Source organism: Rosa rugosa, chromosome 7 (assembly GCF_958449725.1).
Source record: "Rosa rugosa chromosome 7, drRosRugo1.1, whole genome shotgun sequence".
Taxonomy (NCBI): Eukaryota; Viridiplantae; Streptophyta; class Magnoliopsida; order Rosales; family Rosaceae; genus Rosa; species Rosa rugosa.
In genome coordinates, this window is record NC_084826.1 from 5756088 (window position 1) to 5773629 (window position 17542).

Consider the following 17542-nt stretch of genomic DNA (forward strand, 5'->3'; position numbering starts at 1 on the left):
TGAAAAGAAAAAAAAGCCAAAGAGAACTAGATCATACGGTGCGTTTCACCAAATGGCTGATGTATCCCAATACGGCTCTGATTAATTGTAGTTCATAAATGTTGGAAGTCTTGACTTTTCACACAAACACGGCTTCAGAGATTCTTCCTTGTTGTTCCAACCTTCCCCAATTCCAATTCCAATTCCAATTCAGAGTTCCAAACTGCTCTAAAATCCCATGGATTTCCAGATGAACAGGATCCAAGTAGCGGCCTTCATTGCTGGCATCATCGTCCTCAGTATCACAGGTCCACACACACACTTGCTTTAACTCCATTGGATTAATTCGAACTCGAATATCAATTAGAATTCCAAGTTGATTTTATTTCCAATTGGGAATTCAGTTGAATGTGTAAAGATCTGTGCTTTTTATTGAATTGGGTCTTGAATCATTTACATTTCGTGTTTAGTTGCTTAGAAACTCCAAGGTTCTCGAATCGAAATAGCATGGTTATGTCCATTGTTGTTAAACCTTTTAACCCGGATCGCACATTCATATAAGTTGTTTAAGCAAACCTCTCATTTGATCAGGTTGAGTTAATTGCAATGTGAATGATATGTAATCTTGTTTGTTTTATATAATCTTTGTGGTTATGCTATTTTGTTGTGTGTGGAAGTAATAGAATGTAGTTGCAGTACTTGAGAGTCCTTTTGGTCTGGTCTTTTCATGATATGGTTGATATGATTCTGTTGAAAGGGTATGCCGGTATGGAATGGTTGCTTGTATTAGGAAGATGAATCACCATCCTTCGGGTCTTGGTGTTTGGTTATCGTTGTAATGTTATAGCTAACATTGTTTAAGTACCTAGTATCTGCGAAATGATCTTGTTGGAAGAACTGTAATTTATATTCGTGTTAGGCTTTTGAGACATACGTATTAAATGGCAAAATCCAGTTTTTAGCTTTTTGGAGTCTTATGTTCTCCTCTCCTGTTTATCTGTCTGTTGGTTATTCAGATTAGTCTAGCTGAAACTTTTATACTCGTGTTAGGCTTTTTAATGCATTGTGTGTTAACTAAGTAATATTCAATTTTAAGCATTTTTATTGTCTTATAGACTAATTTTATTTTATTTTCTGATTATATAGCTGAAAAATGTCGGCAGCTGGTTGGGGAAGAGCATTCGTCTCAGAGTGGGAAGTTTACAATTATGAACTGCTTTGATATGAGTTCTGGAACACTAGCTTGTGGGGTGAAAGAGGGTGTGAAACTATATGCCAACAACATCAGATCTGCTCATGTCGAGGCAGCAAGGCATAAAGCAATCGAAGGTGCTTTGGCTGATGCATTGTCACAGGGGATGGGTTCTAAAGAAGCAGCCAAGCTAGCACAGAAAGCAGGAGCAAAGGCAGCAAAATTAGCAAAACGGCAAGCCAAGCGGATAATAGGTCCTATAATCTCGTCTGGATGGGACTTTTCCGAAGCTATATACTACGGTGGTGCAGTGACAGAAGGGATCGTCAGGGGCACTGGCACCTTGTTTGGCACCTATGCTGGAGGCTTTCTAGGAGACCAAAGGCTTGGGAGATTTGGTTATCTTGTGGGAAGTCAGTTGGGCAGTTGGGTAGGAGGTAGGATTGGATTGATGGTCTATGATGTGATTAGTGGAGTTAATTACATAATTAGATTTGGTATACCCGAAAGTAGTGAAGTTGGTGAAGCTCCTCCTTATGAAAGTTCTGATGACTCTTACGTTAGTGAAGCCCCTACATACACGAGCTCTGAAGATTCTTACATTAGTCAATTGGGCAGCTGGGTAAGAGGTAGGATTAAATTGATGGTCTATGATGTGATTTTTGGTATACCCGAAAGTAGTGAAGTTGGTGAAGCTCCTCCGTATGAAAGTTCTGATGACTCTTACGTCAGTGAAGCCCCTGCATACACGAGCTCTGAAGATTCTAACGTATATGAGTCTTCATACGTATCTTCCAATGAAGAGCTCTGAGACATATGAGCATTGTGAACTATAAGATGGATGGATTAGGTTCATCATTACGATTCTTTTACTCAGTTTTATTCTGTAGATGCCACATAAGTGTAGTTTCAGTATATGACTCATTCATATTGGTGTATTCCGTGTATAGTTCGTTGGATGGTACTTCCATATAGACTATAGTTGCATGCACCATTCTTACACTGACCTTTTCTTTAAATTCATATATAAGTGCGATTTTGCTGTAATTTTTCTTCTGGTTGTTATGGTTATCCAAGAGAAGGCCAATACGGTGCTCAACTTGTCATCTAGAGGCTTCACAGTTTATGAAGACATGGTCCAGAGAAACGGATCATTGATTTTTTTAATTTTCAGTGAACAAACCAATTCGTTTATTTCATACCTTATGAATAGCTGGTGTTTTAGTTAATCAGTGACAATGCATTTATAGAAATTATTCATGTCCTGTTTGAAGTTCTGAAAGTAGACTTCACTTCTCACTGGTTATGGCCTGCATATCTGAATCTGATCATACTGCTTCCGGTTTTTAGCTGAGACTTCAGCAAAAGGTATTGGAAATGGAAATTGGATCTGTATCGTACTTTCACCACTATAAACTATTCTCGATCAGATTAACTATTTAGTGATAGAACTATACATGGACGTGTGCAGGAGTTCTCATCAACTCTAGAATGGTAAAATGTACTCCGATAGTCACAGCACGCATTCTCTTATTCGCATCCCTGCTTATACAGTCTCTTCCGAGTCATTTCTATATAAACTTCACCCTCAGTAGTCATCACTTTACAGAACACGTAACCTGCAAAGCTCCATCATATATCTTCTTACAAACGAAAGCAACTGCATGCACTTGCCCTTTGAATCGAACCCGAATATGGTCCCTAATTAAATCTGTCCATCAAGATTTGAAAGCTATGTGAGGGCCCAAGAGCTGGGGTTACTTGGACTTGTGAATAGTATGGGTCAAGATCTAAGAGGCTCGTCACTCTCAGGGCCACTGTATGACACATGGAGAAGTGTGGTTTACACACAGCCATTGCTTTTTGGTTGAGGGAGACACACATCCATTGCTTCAACGGCCATATTGAATTTGACTTCATTCTAGCCAGCCAATATGCTACGCTCCTAGCTTTAATATTGATCCTTTAATTTTTTTATTATGCATGTTTAGAAGCACTACCTTTAATTAGTGCATGATGGCACACAGGGCATAACTTTGTCTTTAAGTTTTTGTTAGGTTGAAATTAATCAATTCTGTAACTTAGTTACTTAACTTAATCATTCTTTCATCACTTGACTAATCTTAAATTTTTTATTTTTATGGCAAGGGGACTGAAACGGGCACCCCCCTTTTTTCTACAAATCACTCATTCCATGAGTAATTTTCAATAGATATATTCATGGACGGGGACTGGTTTGTAAAAAAATTGGATAAAATACAAACAGTTTTAATAAAATATTGAAAAATATTGGATATAGGTAGAAATTATATAAAAATTTAGGACAAAAATTGTAAAATAAATTCTGTAAAGAAAATTGTTGGTAACAAGTTGCATCGAATATCAGTACGAAAGAAAAAGAAAGAAAGAAAAAGAGAGGAAGAATCAACCAGATCGATGTGAAGTTTAACTTAAGGGAAGCAAACATGTTGACGAATTTCTTGAGACAGTCAAAGTGTTTCTTCATTAAAGGACTTGAATTTGCCATTTATGAGTGGAAAATGAAGCTAACTAATCAACCAAAATTAGTTTACTCTTATGATTAACAAAGTTTCATAATTAATTTTGTGATTTCCAGCCTATCATTCTCAAAGTAGCTTTTGTATGAAAAGGTATCTTCAACGTCGAGTAGTCGCATTACCGCCCAATTGGCCAAAGGGAACAAGTAGTAGAAATACAAAGGGACAAAAAAACATTATCAAAAACCATATCTTCAATTCAAAATATCAAATGTCTACATCGATAGCTTACCGGCCACCTCCCTCAGTGGGGTCTTACTTTTATTTTTTGTTTCAATGGACATGCAAGAAAAGAACTCAGGAGCAAGTTCTAGATCATCAGAAGGATTTATGAATTAGTCGAATATATTCATGAACTCTCAATTCGTCTTATTTGCACATCAGAATGTTTGCACTACCTAGCTAGAAGAAATTAAGAATCATGTATCACGTATATTACTTATATATCATTGAAGTTGGAATAAGAAAAACTAAACAAATGCTATAGGAATTTGAAAAATTTTGTATAACACATTAACAATTTCTATAATGTTGAAGATTTGGGATTATAGTTGCTATCCATTTTGGAAAAGGAGCTTTAAAGACTGGGATTATAGTGGCCATCCAGTTTATATAAGGCCAATTATGATCTCTAGGCCAAAAGGAAAGAAACAAGAACTATATTTAGTGGAAGCAACTATAGGAACTTTGCAGAGGCCGGGCTGGTTAACAACTCAGTGGATATGTCAACATATTTTGATAGAGCTGAAGTTGGATATAATTTATGCTGAAACTTGAAACAGCATAGATTTTTCTTTGCAATTTGCAAACACACTATGGCCATGACGTTCAAATAGCTAGTACTATTTATATAGTTTTGGAGCCAAAATGCAGAACGTAGACCACTGATTAGTTATTATAATCATCATCAGCACTAAAAATATAACATTTTAAAAGATGTAGAATTAGTCAAGCATGAGTTTAGAGATCGGAGTTTAGGGTTCAGAGTTTAACTTAACGTTTTTAGTATTTTATGCCCCAAGCAATTTTGTAAAGTTAGATCTCATTCTAGTGAGATCCAACGTCAGATGTTATCACACCAGTATAAGTTATCCAAATACAACCTAGAATTTACTTTAACGGTTGGTTGAAGTGTTGAACACGTACAGTATATAGCTGCATGTGTTAGTATAGGCTTTGTGTGTTGGCATCAGAGCGGGTCACTAGACCTTCTAGTGAGATCCGAGGTAGTATAGGATGGAATGTGAACGGGATCGTTTCATGTCAATTAACAGTCCACCCGCATGAATGCAAACCATCAAAGCGCTATCTGGACATTATTTTAGGTTAATTGGTGAAAATTAGGGATTAATACATTTTTGGAGACCAAATCATGGTTTGTGAGATAATAGGATAAGACAAATCGGTTGACAATAAATTTGCCATTGTAGCTATAGCAGCAGCAGTGTGAAATGAATGATGCTGATAGCCATTTTAGCTATAGCATACAGCGGTGTGAAATGAATGATGCTGATAGTAACTTAAGAGACCTGCAGTACACACTCAAACATCGAAATTCATTTTGTTTCTTTTTATATCATTTAAATTTGTATATTTGTATTTAATAGTGTGTGAAAGCATGAAGAAGAGAATCTTTATCCAACCTAGCTTAGCTTTCATCATCTTACTCATCCAAGTTGAGTAAAACTCCCAAGTTTTATATTTGTATATTTGTATATATATATGGCCAAACTCCAAGTTGACCACACACACACACATATATATATCCAACAGCTGCTCTTCTTGTGAGTTATAGTAGCTTCACAAAAAGATGGAATCATTCACAGTTTCACAATGGCAATATTAATTAGGAACTAAGTATACATATTAATCCCAGATACAAGGCTGTTGGTACGTAACCTTTCCACTGCAACTCATTGGTCCTCATTTTTCTGCATTCAATGTAAGCGACCCATCACAAATGCTGCAACTGGCCGGCTAGTAACTACTTAATTGCCTGCGGAAATTTCAAGAGACATATAAGGGATAGGCTTCGCGGCGTTCATGGTATAACTCTGAAACCTTAAATGTGCCTCTCGGCATTGGGATCATGGCCTTCATCCCAATCCCAAGAAATTTGCTCATGTATATAAAAAAATCCAAATAGTTTCCAGAGAATAGGTTAAAAATCCAAATGCTTTCCAAATACTAAGTTAAAGTATTGAAGTAATGTTTTTATTTTGCTTTAAAACTCTTTTAACTCTCATTCGACTCGTCATTATTCATGTTTAATACATAGATCGTGTGATATTATTTATGTCGTATTATAATTTAAAAGTTGTACGTCAATAACCTATTCAATTTTAAATTAATCCTATCAATCAAAATGCAAGTGCCACCAACACAATGCAATGACCCATTGACCCCACAAGTGCCCATAAATAACGACCCTCCAAAGCCCTGGAGGATCACCATCTGATCTCTCAAGAGCTAGCTAAGCTAATAATCTTTCATCTTTGATTTTTCAATTCTTATCATTTCCCTTCATATCCTCATAGTGTCGACATGTGCTGCCATGGCGATGCTTTGGTCCAAAGAGTTTGCGAACTCTACGAGCAAATCTCAAGCCTCGAGAGCCTTAAACCCTCCCAAGATGTCAACACTCTCTTCACCCAACTCGTTCTCACATGCATGCCACCAAATCCAATCGATGTCACCAAGCTATGCAAAAGTGTGCAAGAAATAAGGTCAAACCTCATAAGACTCTGCGGAGAAGCAGAAGGACTCTTGGAGTCTCATTTCTCCACCATCCTTGGCTCCTATGAAAACCCTCTTCACCATCTCGACATTTTCCCTTACTACTCCAACTACCTCAAGCTCAGCAAACTCGAGCACTCAATCCTCACCCAACACTTTCCTCAGGTACCTTCGAAAATAGCCTTTGTGGGTTCTGGCCCTCTTCCCCTTACCTCGATTGTCTTGGCCTCAAACCACCTCACCACTACCTCTTTCCACAACTATGATATCGACCCTTTGGCCAATTCCAAGGCTCTTGGCTTGGTTGAATCTGATCCTGACCTGTCCAAGAGGATGGTGTTCCACACCACTGACATAATGGATGTCACGAGTGGTTTGAAGAACTATGAAGTGGTGTTTCTTGCTGCTCTGGTTGGGATGGACAAGTCTGCGAAGGTGAAGATCATTGAGCACTTGGCCGAGAACATGAATCCCGGAGCGATTTTGATGCTGAGGAGTGCTCATGGTGCTAGGGCTTTTCTGTATCCGGTGATTGACCCTTGTGTTGATCTTGTAGGTTTTGAGGTTCTTTCTGTGTTTCACCCTACTGATGAAGTTATTAACTCGGTTGTGATTGCCCGGAGATCCTCGTATGCACCACCGGCGGGGATACACTCATCGCCGCTCGATCAGAAGGCTGGGCTTAATGTTGGTACTGTAAAACTTCCGAACAAGTGCTCTGAGGTTGAAGCCTTCAATCCTCTCAATCATGGCAACAATATGATCGAGGAATTGGCCTTTGATCAGGAGCAGCTTTCATAAAGTGCTCTCTTTTAATTTCTTCATGAGGTCATTTTCATGTGTTGCTTAATCATATGCATGCCCTAGAAATAAGGTCCATTTAATTGGTGTTTTATGTGTTTTATACATGTCTCACCTCTTTAGTCACATATCTACTGATTGTTAGATATCCAATTAATATGTATCATGCCTTCTTTAATTTTAATAAGATTACATGGAAATTGGATCCTTATTATCAATTTTTATTATTGTTGTAAGCTTGATATATGTTGTTGGTCATTTTTTATTTTTAAGGTTGGTAATCGAGTATCCAACTAGCCATGCATGATATTAGAGCCGAGGTTGCAGGAGGACTGAGTTCAAAACTCCATATCATTGTGGGATCATTTTTGTTCTTGAATTTTGATGTTTGTCTAACATGATATCAGATCAAACTCTACTTGGAAGAGTTATTATATAAGATAGTTTTTAAATTAATTCTAAATCTGCATTATATGTTGCTTTTATGATTAAGCATTTTGAAGCATAATGTGCTTATCTAACAATTAGGCCATGCATGCATTACATTATCATGAATCCTATTGGGTTGCTTCATAAGATCGAAATCCTCTCTCCAACCAATTGATTTGAATGATATGCGCACATTACTTTCCAAAATGTTCATAAAAAGTAACAATATAAGGGTCCATCGGTCATTCTAATGCCTTATAATCGCCGATATGCTAGCAAATGGAGCTGTCACACCTATCTTTCTGATATCAAGTCGAGTGTCTTTTATCTTCCTCTTCTAAACTTCTAACTCGTCCTCTAGAATCCATTATTTTATTCAAGCTCCCTTTTCTTTTCTTTTTCTGTATATTCATATGTATGGATAAATAGGTTTCTGGCCAGTCACATTGAGTGGAGGGGGGATACCTTAAGAAAATGACCCATTGAGACCAGAACTTTGTTGTCTATAGCATTCTTTTGCTAGCTAGGCAGCAGTCATAAAAATTTTCAACGATCCAATTATCATCAGGTGCAATATACTAAATCATGAATCTTTATCCTTCTTGGGACAGATAAAGGAGGCTTTCATGCATTATTGGCTGTTATCTCATAGAGATCAAGTCGATCTTTTAGGAAAACAACAATTAACCTAGGTGGAGCTTTGTCCATGTAATGTGTGATTTGTCTAAGGGTGGATTTATTCATGGTTATAATCAAGAAAATTTGTCTGATCAGCAACCTCAATCTCATCATATCCTTGTTGTTTTCAATGATCTCATCCAATCTGGAAAGCAAAGATTCACATATATATGGTTCTTGAAGCTCCAACTAGTCAAAGGTTTTCGTAATTAATTAGCTAGTTAGGACAGCCATATAAGCTCTGCTGTTACTTGTCACCAAAAGATAAATGGATATAAGTCTATAATTAATTAACCCTCTTTTTTGTCTTCAATTCACACATACAAACTGCTGGCCAAGGACACTTTCAAATCTAATTTTATTGGTGATGTTATTCTAAATGATTATAATCGTTTCTCTTTCTCTTAACAATAAAACTAAGCAATATGAAAGAAAAAAAACACTCATCGCACATTTTCATGGATGTGCCCGTCGTGCAGAAGTGAAAAAACTGAGACCTTTGACACAGTGGAGCTAATAATGACTGCAGAGCGACAGAAAATTCTGTTTTAACTTATCGTGAAGTATTTTCAAGGTTACTGCAATAAAATACAATATCCTGTGGCAAGAATTTATAAGGCTTTCTATATAATTGCACGAGTCTCATCCTTGGTTTTGAGTCATCCATCATTCTGCTCAATAAAAACAACCACGTAGTTACGCATGCCTTCTATCTAAGAAAAGTCCAGAGGATATATACTGTATAAAATGCATATATTGATTCATTCTGTTGCATATAATGATGAGTAGATAGAGTATGCATCGACCTTTCCAATATCCATCATTAATGAAGCAATACATGGTGTCAATATCAGAACTTCAGAAGAGGGTAAGAGCTACGTATGAATTTTGGACAAGTTGATCAATGTTTAAAAACTACCTGAGGAAACAAAAGCATCTTTACAAAATAACCAACTAAATTCGAAATCGTTTCATTATCCTAAGGTAACATTCCCATAGACATTATCATAGAAGAAGTACCCTCATTTTTGGGAGATGTGAGAGAATGTCGAGAGAAATGTAAGAAATACCATTGCTAGTTTTCCATTTTACCATGTAGAGTTGGTGCACGTCCATTTTACCAGGGTTTAGGGTTTCTAAGGTAAGGTTAACTTGTCCACCTGGAGAAAGTTAATTGTATAAAGGGATCATACACAACATGCAATTGGGATCCTCGATTGCCTACAAATTAAATAATGGCTCTGGAGATGTTGTCATCTCCGCTGCTCCAGCCCCTGCAACTCTGAATGTGAATACCTTTCTGACTTTCTCCATGGTGTCGACATGGGCTAACATAATTGGTGTGGTTCCATCTGGTACGAGAGATTTAGTGTCCTCAACTCTCGAAAACCTCCAAAGATGTCAACACATATGCCTCTTGAGGCTTCAGCCAACTTTTTGAGACACATGGGCGCATGGCTATGCCAAAAGCCCCGTTGTTACACTTTTTTGTACTTAAAAAATATGCAGTTTACAAAAATTTAACCATTAATTAACTAGTACTCCTTTTGTTTTGCCTAGTTCTTTAAGTTCGGATTTTATTAGGACAAAATCTCGCCAACCAGAATCCAAGTGTGTGCCATGCATAGAATTGCTTTTAAAGACACGCCTTTGGCCTACTCATATAGCCTTTCATACCCGAAACTGCTACTGCCTGGCACGATTCATTTTCTGACTTCAATTCTCTAGGAGCAGGACGCCCCATTATTCATACGTTTTGTCTATTCTTCTTCATCTTCTTCTTCTTTTTTTTTTTTTGTTTTTTTTCGGTCAGAACATTTTGTCTATTCTGTGCTGATATATTGTCATTTTTCAGCCACATGTATACGTTCTTTTGGCAAATAGCTACAATATATACTGAAAGGTCCGGTTTTGTTGGTTTCTACGATAATGGTCTTTTGTCATCACCTTTCTTAACGATTCTTCTAAAAGGAACTTGCTTACAATGCAACAATGCTATTCCGTTTTCGTCTTTTGGATAGTTGAAGAGGCGGTATTTGATCATGAGAGTCCAATACGAACTATCTCGGCCCGTCCAACACCAAGAAAAGGATATGGCCCAAAGAATGGAAATTTAAAGAGCCACCCAATTCCTACAAATCAACTGTTCATAGAGTGCAGTTATTGCCACCCGAAATACTTAATTCACCCTACATAATAATTTTAGCTATGTTAATCCAACTTTAGCCCTAATAAAATAAAAAAATAAAAACCATATGAAATCACATCCACTAACAACTCCACCATATATAAGGAGATGACTTTGCCGGAAAATTTTTCATCTATTCCATCCCATTCTCTCTCTCTCTCTCTCCAGTGTACAATTTTGATGGAAAGACGTACATAGATCACATAGGAAGAAAGAAAAAGACAGGTGCAAAAATTACCAGAGGTTAATATCCAACAAAAAGTAAACAACTCAGGTCAAACAAAGATCAAATAGGAAAGAAGGAAAAAGAAGAGAGAGAGAGTGCAAAAATTACCAGAGGTTAATATCCAACCAGTAAACTGTAAACATCTTCTATAACCCTAGTATTCCAGGTCAAACAAAGATCAAATAGGAAAGAAAGAAAAAGCAGAGAGAGAGGTGAATAGGTTTTGGTGCCGCGGTTAATGGGTTTAACTTTTTTTTTCTTTTTTTACTTTTCTCTATTTTACATTATAAAGGGATAAATTATAAATTTTGGGCCATAAAAACGTAGTGTAGGGTGAATAAAATATATAGTAGGGTGGAAATAGCCTCACCCTTGTTCATAAGGCCTTATAATGTACAAGCTAGCTTACTACCATTAATTATTGCAAACATAACAAAGATGAAAGAAATCACTAATATTAGAGCTAGGCAAGCTGATAATAAAAAACTAATACTAATGGTTATTGAGTGATAATATGATGATTCACATCATTCAACCTGCTCATTATTCCCAAATGCATGGATCGATCACATGATATCATCGTTTCCGAATCCAGTGTCAAATAGCATACTGGGTCCTCCTTCGCCATTGATGCTACCACTAACATTCTCCATGAGAGCGAACTTCATGTCTTCAGATGGCTTCCAGTGCCTCTTTCTTTGGTTTATGAACCAATTGTTTATCTGCCTTTGGTCCAGACCAGTTGCCACAGATAGTTGCATTTTCTCCTCTTCCTATTCATACATAAATAATACTATAATAGTAAATGGAAACTAATTGATCCATTAAAAATTACTTGCATTTGAAAGTTTAGATATTTAACTTCCATGATATAATTGGCATATATTGAATCCATTACCGTAGGATATGGCCATCTATAGTGGGTGTTCCACCAGTCCAATAGTGCAGACCTAGCATCCTTCGGAAGCTTTCCTTTCTTTCTTGTCTTTAAGAAGTCCTTCTTCAGCTTGCTGAGGTAGCCACTGTACTTATGCAGCAGCATATCTTTAAGCTCCCTATCACAAGCACGAAACGCTGAGATTTCTTGGCCCTCGGCTGCTTCCGCCTCCCCATAACTAAAGTCCTCTTCTGAACTTCCAACTGCTTCATCTGGCAAGGGTAATATGAATTAGTAGGAATTATTTATAAAGCATTTTGCCACTTCATAGGTACAATTTATATTACGAGTTTTGTTACAATATAAGCTTCACAAAGTATTTAGTAAATTAATAGATCTCACAATTGCATGTATGATTAATCAATTTTTGTATTTTTTGTTTACACTGTAGCCATGTCTCTTCCCTTGCATCAAATTAGACCACCACAATCACAACAAAATTAGTAATAATCAAGAAATGCAGAAAACTTCATGTATCATGATGAAAAGACCTCCTTGTTTCAATCTGAAAATACTTGAACAATTTCAACTCAAAGTACCATCAATCAAGAAAGCAAAACTTATAGGGTTTTAGAAATTAATTCTTCTAACATATATCCGTTTGTCTTGAATTCCTCTCATTTTGCACTCACACAACTCCCTTTTTTTATACTCTATCATTCTTTTAATTATTGATCTGAGTTTCCAAAGAACTATAGAAATTACTAAAACATTAGAAAGTGACAAAAGTATGAAAATCACTTCCTTTATTCGATTGTTGTTACTGCAACCAAAATATATAAAAAAAAAAAAAAAATTTAACTGTGGTTATGTGCAGACATTTTAACTTAAATTTACAACCACATGACGTGACTGAATTTAACATAGCTTTCACCAACTACAAAGAGAAATGTCATTAACACTAACCAGAATGTTCAAACATGAAGCATAACTTGATAGTTTGAATTATTTTTTCTTGTAGTTTTCAGAATTTTCAGTTTATAGCTACAATATAATATTTCAGCAATAATAATAATAATAATAATAATAGATTATTATTATTATTATTAATTAATATTATTAATATAATAAATTATAGTCTTATGTTGTTTATAGAAATTAGGGTTTTGTAATGGGGAAAACTGAGGGAAGTTTATTGTCTACCCATAAAAACCAATCCCTATAATCAAGGCTACACACAAAGAATAGAGACGTGGGGAGTATATAAGTGATGGTAACATAACACTTGCAATGGAAGCATATGGGTAATTACTGATCTACCAGAAGTGTAATTTATGAGCTCAACTAACCTCAAAGTAACACTTTCTACCTGTCACTTCCACTCAGATATGACTCTTTCTAATTTCTAGGGCATCAAACACCATCTTGTAATTACCAAAAGTCATGATTTACAGTGGGAAACCCCAAAACTAAATTAATGCATATCAGCCGAGTGGTTATCCCGTTTATTAAGCTTAAAACTATATCAATGCATACCAGTTGAATGATAGTCCGAGTTGGGTTTCTGAAATGTGCCTTTGCAGAGGTTGCTAAGCTGCAATTCAATGTTGCTCAAGAATGCGGTGGCTTCATCAACCGGTTTAGAAAGCTCTTCCTTGTATGTATGAAGAATCCCACAGTATGAGTCCTTGCAAAAGAGTCGCCATACTAGTCATTAATTTCACAAAATTCATTCCTACTCTTACTGAGACTCTTCACCAAGTCCCAGTTCAGGTGTAAAAGCCTAATAAAGTTCAATTTATTTTGATTTCCAAGAATGGGGCTTTTGAACTGGTTGGAATGACAAATCAAGAGTAAGAGATCAAAGACTTATTGGGAAACGCAAATGGAAACATCATGAGTAGTATAAATGAGATACCACAAAAGATTAATAAATTGATTAAAGATAAAGATGGATATAATAATGTCTGAGTGAGTATTTTATCTGGTGCTTGAAATTAAATAGATAATTTCAGTTATACCATGAACTCATCTAGTTCTGGATCAGCTCCTATCTCACTCCTGCAAGTGCTTATGGGGAGGCTTAGCCGCCCTATTTCGTCAAGTAGGCTTTTCATCTCTGGTGGAGCTCCAACCTATAATTACAGACAAAGTACGAAGAAATTAACCTCTTAAACCCTCCATGTATACTTTCAAGCAAGAAAAAATTATCATTTTGTTCTCCTCTCTTTTATTTTTCAGAAACTAATCCGAGCTATGATAATGGTATGTAAGTAACGTGCTCACAAAAGGAAACAGAAATTACCTTTTGGCAATCTATGTAAGCAGAAACCAAATCTGGGTAACGAGGGTGATTGGCTATCTGGGTCTTAATCAGCTGGTTCATTCTCTGATCCGTTTCAAATTGGAGCATGTTGAGGTTGAGGTTACCGTCACTTAGTATTAATGGACCACCATGATAACCAGCACCACCACAAGTAGCAGTATTCCTAGTATCATTTTCAACCTGATTCACATTCTCCGATGAGCTTGATATTATATTCATAGGGTTTAGCCTGTAAAAATCATCCATAATATATCCCTCACAATGTTTCAATCTCTAGTTGATAATGATATCCAAGAAACTAATGAGAGAGAGAGGCCTAAGTAGAGAAGTTAAGCAAAGTGTTGTTGCAGAAGATCTGCAGGTAAAGTAAGAGAGCTAGCCATTAGAGCTCTGGCAATAGCTTTCAAGGTTTCAAAGAGAGAGGAAGCCGCCATGCCTCAGAAACTGAACTTCAAGGTGGATATATAACACAGAGAGATTGATTAATTGTAAGGTGAGGGTTAGGTAGATACAGGGGTAGAACCGTAGAAGAAAGAAGTCCCAATCCCAAAGGGTTTAAACAAAAAAAGAAGAGCTTTTTCGCAAGGGAAAAGACCAGACTTACTTTCTTTTCCGAGAAAACCTCAGTAAAGAGAAAACACAGAGATATAAAGAACATGAAACAGGAATCACCAAGTAACTGTTACAGTTTGTTGATATGTGTACGTGGCCACGTGTGTGAGAGACAGGTCACACCCATATCAGAGAACAAATAAGCCCACTGTCTGAAACGGTGAGGTTCCGATTTGACAAGGTTACGTTTGAGGTGAAACCCTAGTCCCATATAGGCCTGTAATACATAGACCTTCCCCTCTTCTCTTTCCTCTTTATCTCTCTCTGCATTTGCATTGGGAATTTGGAAACTTGACAAGACAGTCTGAATTTCGTATACGTTTCACCATCTGATTGGTTTAGCATCTGCTTACTCTGGAACAATGCGTATAATTTCAATTTCAAAACAATTTCTTTGTTCCTACTTGATTTTTCCTGCTCCGGTTCTTGTTCTTTTTGACCTGAACGAACAAAACTCATCATTATACGTGGTGGGAATTATAATGATAATATATTAGTCTCAGATTTGATCTCATATGAACTAGCTAGTTGTATTTGAACGGGGACCAAACACTGTCGTTCCTGAAAAGTGAAAAAACTCAAAACTGAGGCCAATGGCAGAATCAGGATTTAAGGGTCGAGACATAAATTTAAAAAAAAAAAATCTATATTGAAAATAAATTAAAAATCATATTTGTTCAAGTAAATTCAGAATATATGTCTGATTCAAACTCTACGTTACTTGACCTAGTTGTAATATGGTTTAGAGTTAGAGATATTCTCGGAGATATTCATAGATATCCAATTAATTGTGCGATTATCTTTCCTTGTGCAACTCTGATTCTATGTCTTGTAATCTTCTATATAAAGATGCCCCTATTATCAATGAAAGTACGACTCAATTCTCTCCCAATTTCCGTTTCTCTAAAACACATTATCAGCACGAAGCCCTAACCCTGAAACAAATAACCAAACCCTGATTCAAGAAGCTAAAACCCCAAATTCGAATACAAAACCTTGAAGCCTTTTCTGCCTCCAACTCACACCTTGAAGTCCTCGACCCCAGCAGTCCAGAACCAGCGGCGCTACTCCAAGAACAAGCCGGAAACCTACCGAACCGGCCACCGGAAGATCCATACAACCCGCAGCAAATATTCCACCGGTTCACCACCTTCCAGACCTCCAATTTCTATGAAATTTCGTCAAAAGAAGCTCATCCAATCAAAGATGCAGGAACCGGAAGAAACAGCCCAAAAACCGGCCTAGAAGAGATTGAACCTGCAGCTAAACCTTACAGCAGGAAAACCGGCAGAAAAGAGAAGAAAATAAGAAAAAGAAAAAAAAGGGGAGAAGAAGCTTGGCCCAAAAAGAAAGAAGAATGAGCCCAGCCCCAAGAAGAAAAGCCCAGAAGCCCACTGACCTGACCCGACCCACTAACCCACCTGACCCACCGCCACGTCACTTCCACGTCATCACTGGACCCCAATGCCACGTCATCACTGGACCCCAATGCCACGTCATCACTAGACCCCACTACCACGTCATCACTGGGACCCATAGCCATGCCATCCCTGGGACCCACTACCACGTCATCCCTAGGACCCACGGCCACGTCAGCATTGGACCGCATGCCACGTCAGCACTGGACCCCACTGCCACGTCAGCTCGGTCAGCTCATGGGTCAACGCCGGTCAACGACCTCCGACCACTTTTCCAGCGACCGGCGACTTTTCCAGTCAAATTTTCTGGCGACCTATTTCGAGGTATTTTTTTTACTAAAAGTTCATGTTTTTTCGAAGTTTTTATTCATTTTCTCGGGGACTTGCAACCTCCCTTCTTCTACCCCCCTTTCTTCATCATAGGGGAGATCTAATTAAACCGAACTATGGGGGTTCATGCTCACTCCAAGCTCGGAGCTTGTTGAGATCTCCAAACTTAGAGTTTGTAGAGAATTTATGATCGACCACTTAGGTCATTGTTTCGATCTAATCAATACCGCTTGGAATTGAATTTCTTGGAAACGATTACGCTCATAGATTCCTAATTTCTTGGAAGCGATTACACTAAGAAATTTTATATGTTTTCGTGGTAGCCTTTTACGCTTCGAAACTAACCCTAATTTCTTGTTCTCTTTCAGGATGAGTAACCTTAACAAATTGGACTTTGCTCCATTAGGAACAACTGGCTCTAGATATCACAAGTGGGTTCGTGATGTTCGCCAGCATCTCAAGGCCGATGGAATCCTGGATATGATTCTCGAGCCTAGTTAGGACGTGCTAACTGTTGAGCAAACTCAAGTTTTGGAAGCAACTAGAGCAGCCTTAGAGGCAAATAAGGCGAAAGCCATCATCCTAATGACTCGTCATATGGATGATTCGCTCCAGTACGAGTGTATGAATGAAGAAGACCCCAGAAGGCTGTGGGTCTCACTCGAAGAAAGATTTGGCAACGTCCATGACTCCCTGCTTCCTGACCTAGAAGTGAGATGGCATAGCCTCCGCTTCTGTGATTTCAAGTCAGTTCTTGACTACAACTCGGAAGCACTTCGCATTAAATCATTAATGGAATTATGTGGTAAAGAGATCAAAAATGCGATGTTGATTGAGAAGACTCTCTCTACCTTCCCCGTCTCTACATTGATGGTTGCTAAGAACTATCGATTCGATGTTACTGCAGGACGGATCACAAGGTTTCATGAGCTCATTGGAGCTATGAATGTTGCTGAAAAGCATGACAACATCCTTGTGAAGAACTATAATTCGAGATCTGTGGATACAGAGCATATTTTAGAATTCAATTATAGTCGCGCCCCCAAGAGAGGGCACAAAGAGCGAAACCCTAATCTTAGGGATACTTCTGGACGTTCTGGTCCATATAGTCGCTCTACTTGGGAATGAACAGCTAAAATAGGCGAATACAGAACCGAAGAGGTCAATTTGGAAAGAGAGAGGGAGGCAACGC

General features: G+C 37.6%; 3 protein-coding genes across 3 annotated transcripts; 2 read left to right on the forward strand and 1 right to left on the reverse strand.

Moving 5' to 3' along the window:
* The first annotated feature begins 89 nt into the window (after positions 1-89).
* On the forward strand, positions 90-2227 carry LOC133721076 (uncharacterized). The gene is made up of 2 exons (XM_062147592.1): positions 90-287; positions 1126-2227. Exons 1-2 carry the CDS (start codon positions 218-220, stop codon positions 1980-1982), a joined length of 927 nt encoding a protein of 308 aa, XP_062003576.1. The 5' UTR covers positions 90-217; the 3' UTR covers positions 1983-2227.
* A 3945-nt stretch (positions 2228-6172) lies between these two features.
* Positions 6173-7484, forward strand: LOC133721504 (nicotianamine synthase). The gene has a single exon (XM_062148132.1). It carries the CDS (start codon positions 6274-6276, stop codon positions 7264-7266), a length of 993 nt encoding a protein of 330 aa, XP_062004116.1. The 5' UTR covers positions 6173-6273; the 3' UTR covers positions 7267-7484.
* A 3625-nt stretch (positions 7485-11109) lies between these two features.
* LOC133721894 (homeobox protein knotted-1-like 1) lies at positions 11110-14653 on the reverse strand. The gene is made up of 5 exons (XM_062148660.1): positions 13970-14653; positions 13686-13799; positions 13201-13351; positions 11686-11936; positions 11110-11560 (listed from the first exon to the last, which is right to left on the reverse strand). The coding sequence occupies exons 1-5, from the start codon at positions 14234-14236 to the stop codon at positions 11354-11356; spliced, it is 990 nt and encodes a 329-aa protein (XP_062004644.1). The 5' UTR covers positions 14237-14653; the 3' UTR covers positions 11110-11353.
* Positions 14654-17542: the final 2889 nt, after the last annotated feature.

Excerpts from the sequence above, each read along its gene's own strand:
- LOC133721076 (XM_062147592.1), top strand. The coding sequence starts at position 218 with ATGGATTTCCAGATGAACAGGATCCAAGTAGCGGCCTTCATTGCTGGC. Across the intron at positions 288-1,125 it reads CATCGTCCTCAGTATCACAG|CTGAAAAATGTCGGCAGCTG; the intron begins GTCCACACACAC and ends CTGATTATATAG.
- LOC133721504 (XM_062148132.1), top strand. The coding sequence starts at position 6,274 with ATGTGCTGCCATGGCGATGCTTTGGTCCAAAGAGTTTGCGAACTCTAC.
- LOC133721894 (XM_062148660.1), bottom strand. The coding sequence starts at position 14,236 with ATGGATGATTTTTACAGGCTAAACCCTATGAATATAATATCAAGCTCA. Across the intron at positions 13,800-13,969 it reads CTTACATAGATTGCCAAAAG|GTTGGAGCTCCACCAGAGAT; the intron begins GTAATTTCTGTT and ends CTGTAATTATAG. Across the intron at positions 13,352-13,685 it reads CAGAACTAGATGAGTTCATG|GACTCATACTGTGGGATTCT; the intron begins GTATAACTGAAA and ends CTCTTTTGCAAG.